General features: G+C 53.8%; 1 protein-coding gene across 1 annotated transcript; it reads left to right on the forward strand.

The window, feature by feature from the left end:
* Positions 1-715: 715 nt before the first annotated feature.
* On the forward strand, positions 716-3,287 carry NUDT16 (nudix hydrolase 16). Its single transcript, XM_033133035.1, has 3 exons — positions 716-904; positions 1,002-1,271; positions 2,062-3,287. The coding sequence occupies exons 1-3, from the start codon at positions 767-769 to the stop codon at positions 2,221-2,223; spliced, it is 570 nt and encodes a 189-aa protein (XP_032988926.1). The 5' UTR covers positions 716-766; the 3' UTR covers positions 2,224-3,287.
* Positions 3,288-3,974: the final 687 nt, after the last annotated feature.

Here is a 3,974-nt window from a genome sequence, read left to right on the forward strand (position 1 = left end):
ATCCCCCAATCAATTCCTGACTAGAACTACAGTTATCACTGACCATTCCCTCCTACCATTCTCATCTCAAAAAAATGACATTGTCATCTACCCAGAGCAGAAACTCTGATCTCATCCTAGCACAATTCTCCCCAAACGGTCAAGCAGCCACTGAGTCCCCTCAATCCCACCACTCCGGACAGCTGTTACACCTATCGTTCTTCTCCATTCCCCAAGTCCTAAGATAGGCCACGTCTCTGAGGCCAACTCCGCCTCAATTCTTTCCTGACGCCCACCCCAGTCCCCGTGCTTCGTGTACCACCCAGACGAACCACATGTAGTTCCCTGAACGCTCCCTGTGTGTCCCCCGCCTCCCAGGATTCGTCCCTAATTAAATCCTGCTCGGGCTACAAACTCTTACTCGCATCCCACTCTCCAGGTGCGCTCGGGAGGTCCCAGAGGTGCTTGGCTGTGACGTCAGCACTATTTACCTGCCTCCCTCCGCGTCCTGGACGCCCGCCACATCTTAGCCCCGCCTGAGCCCGAGGTCCAATCCACAGGACGGTTTTGGTTTCCCTCGTGTTCCCGGGCCAACGACTTCACAGGGATTGCAAGCCCCGCCCTAGCAGATCACTGCGCCGCACCCCAAATTCGTTCGCCTAGACCCCGCCCCTGGGCCAGGGATTGGGCCTGGCCGCCCCGCCCAGGCTCCAGGATTGGTCCAGGATGAGGCCCGTCAGCCAGCACACGTGGGCCTTCAGGACAGCTCTGGGGAAAGCTTCCGGCGATGGCCGGGGTCCGCAAGCTGGCGCTGGAGGAGTCCCTGGCGCTGGGGCCTAACTGGCGACACGCGTGCCACGTGCTGCTCTACGCGCCGGACCCCGGAAAGCTGTTCGGCCGCATCCCACTGCGTTATGCAGTACTGGTGAGATGGGGGCGCGCGAGACTACTGTCTGCCCTGCGACCTCCCGGGGGTGCCCGCCTCTGGCTTCTTAAGCAATCCCGGCTTCCCTCTCCCGCAGATGCAGATGCGCTTTGATGGGCGCCTGGGCTTCCCCGGAGGTTTCGTGCAGTTGCGGAAGGAAAGCCTGGAGGATGGACTGAACCGCGAGCTGGTCGAGGAGCTGGGCGAGGGTGCGGCCGCCTTCCGAGTGGAGCGCGCAGACCACCGTCACTCGCGTGCCATATCCGGCCAGCACATCGTGACCCACTTCTATGTCAAGTGTCTGTCGCAGGAGCAGATGACTGCAGTGGAGATGGGCGCCCCGCATGCCAAGGACCACGGGCTGGAGGTGGGGCCAGCCCGGGAACCCCACCCCCATGTCCTCCCTACCCCGAAAGCCTCTCCTTCAGTTTCCTGGTGTAGTTGAAGTGTTGGTCTTCTTTCGTCTGAGTGACTGACTATAGCCATTCTGGTCTCCCAGCGAAGGCCTCTCCCGTCTTCCCGTTTTACTGGCCTCTGTAGCTAACTCTCTAGAACACACCCATCCAAGCTTCTCTTCTGCTCCTCATTGAAAAATGTCCAGGCATTGCACCCTAGGCCCCTGTTTTTCTTGCATAGGAGATGTGGCCTGATACTTTGTGGGGAAATCTTGGCACTTAGGCTAGGGGAGTAGGGAGACAGATCGTGCATGGAAATGGTTCTCAAACTTTGGCGGCAACAGAGTCGTCTGGGAGGCTTATTAACGCAGTACTTACTGGCCCCACTCCCAGAATTGCTGGTTCAGTGTGGGAAGGGAGAGAAGGACTTGAGAATTTGCATGTTTCAGAAGTTCCTAAATGGTGCTGATGTGGCTGGTCTGGGTACCATGTTTTGAGACCTACTGATGCAGGGCCAAGCAGGCATCCTGGAGGCAGGAGCCACTCAAGTTTCAGTGGTATGGGAAAGATTGGCATTTATGGAACTAGATGACATGACTTGTCTGCAGAGAGCTGGGCCCACTGCATGAGGCTGTATTGAAATATGAGTTCTCACGCCTGGTTCTGCTGGACTGATAAGGGGTGAGGTGTCCGATCTAGAAAGACCTGGCTGGGCTGAGCTACCTGGGTTCCCAGTGTCTCCTTGTTTTCCTCCTTTCACAGGTGCTGGGCCTGGTGCGGGTGCCCCTGTATACCCTGCATGACGGTGTGGGAGGCCTGCCTGCCTTCCTGGAGAATACCTTTATTGGAACTGCACGGGAGCAACTGCTAGAAACCCTCCAGGACTTGGGACTGCTGGAATCTGGCTCTGTCTTCAAGCATTAAGATCTCAGCTTTTCACCAGAGGAGCCCCCCAAGGACCCATGGGACCTGAGATCAAGACCTTTGTACTGAGAGGGAGGGAGAAGAAAGGGAATGTTTTCTATGCTGGGCCTGGGCCTGATAGGTGGTAACAGGTTAACTGAAGTATGTACCATATGTTCTAAGCAGAGGGCCCCCAGCAACTTGTAGCATTAGGGGCAAAAGTCTGCAGCTCATCCCAAAGGCCCTGGCAAGTTCTCAGAGCCTGCCTCTACCCGATACATTTGCATGGACATAACCTGGCAGCCCTGACATGTGAATGTACAGTCTGTGCCCACACGCAAGCTGATGCCTCCCTGACTCCCAAAGTTTAACCAGGAAGTGGCCTGTGTGGGGCCTAGGTTGTCCCAGTACCCATCTCCTTGCTGGGGAGGAATTTCTGAACCAGGGAAGGGGCTCTTCCCACACTCCTACATGGTTGTTCTCCAGAGTCTAGCCCAGCCCATGCTTGTTGGGGAGGACAGGGAAGCAAAGGTCCCTTTTTCCCCTCTGAAAGTGGCCTGGAGATGGCCAAAGCAATATACTTCTGAAAGGTGGTGGAGGGTCCTAACAAGCCTCCTGCCCTCTTCTGAAACTGAGTAGAAGGGGTGAGGAAATGGCTTGGTCCCCTTGGACTGACCTGGGACTTGAGAGTTCTGAGTCCTGAGTTCAGCATCTCCTCCAGTGCTTTCATCTTTGGGACCCCTTAGACTCTGGAGACATCAGAAGGGAACTGACCCAGCCCTGGTCTAGCCCTGCTCTGACTAAAAGAGTCTCCCAGTAAAGAAGTGCTTATAGCTGGGCTTCACGGCCCTTTGGTTCTTTCAACAATCTGTATGAGGTATTGGAAATCTACGGATGAGAAGCCATAGGCCTTGCTCTCTTTGAAGTCAGGAAGCTTTTGGGGGCCAAATGGTAAATATTTTAGGCTTTATTGGACTACGTGGTCTTTGTAGCAACTATTCAGTTCTGCCACGTCAGAAGTAGTAATGGACAATACATATATAAATGAGTGTGGCTGTGTTCCAATAAAACTATTTTTAAAAGGAGGTGGCCAGCCTATGGGCCTTAGGTTACCAACCCCTGCTGTAGAAGAAGATAAGAGTAATAATTTCAATTATGATGTGTATTTACTTGTTTTATTTATGGATTGATACAGGTCCCACCTTGATATTTTTACTTTTAGTTGAGGTGGTCTGGAAGGGCCTTCTCTGAAGAGCGTTTAAGCTGAAGGTTGAGAAGGAAGTAACCAGGTAGGAGTGTGGGAAGAGTATTCTAGATATTCCAGGGAGTAGCGTGTGTTTAGGCCCTGAGGAAAAATCTTCGCAAATTAACCCAAAACAAGGGTAGGGAAATTAGCCTCCATTTCTCAATTGAGAGGGCAGGGGTTGGTACACAGAGGATTTGCAGCCATCTTTAATTTACCAGAGCGCGTCTAGAAATGGGAAAAGGCCAGTGCAATTAGACTAGTGAGTATTGGTCTGGAATGCACCAGAGAGCCCCTGGGCCCAGCGGCAGTTGTTGGCCTTTGAAGGTGGGGCAGGGGAGGAGCTTCCAAGATCAGGGAGATACCGAGAGAGTCTGTCTTCCTCCTAACCTAACCCTGGGCCTTTTGTAGACTCGAGGTTAAACGCTCAGGGTAGGCCAGCTGGAGGGAACGGACACTTGAGTGCCTCCCGGAGACACAGCCTGAATGGGTCTCATCTGTTTCTATCACATCGCCGTCAGTACTTCTC

The sequence above is a fragment of the Rhinolophus ferrumequinum genome, chromosome 17, assembly GCF_004115265.2.
Source record: "Rhinolophus ferrumequinum isolate MPI-CBG mRhiFer1 chromosome 17, mRhiFer1_v1.p, whole genome shotgun sequence".
NCBI classification, from domain to species: Eukaryota; Metazoa; Chordata; class Mammalia; order Chiroptera; family Rhinolophidae; genus Rhinolophus; species Rhinolophus ferrumequinum.

Coding starts and splice junctions, on each gene's coding strand:
- NUDT16 (XM_033133035.1), top strand. CDS start 767: ATGGCCGGGGTCCGCAAGCTGGCGCTGGAGGAGTCCCTGGCGCTGGGG. Junction 905..1,001: donor CACTGCGTTATGCAGTACTG/GTGAGATGGGGG, acceptor CCTCTCCCGCAG/ATGCAGATGCGCTTTGATGG. Junction 1,272..2,061: donor CCAAGGACCACGGGCTGGAG/GTGGGGCCAGCC, acceptor CTCCTTTCACAG/GTGCTGGGCCTGGTGCGGGT.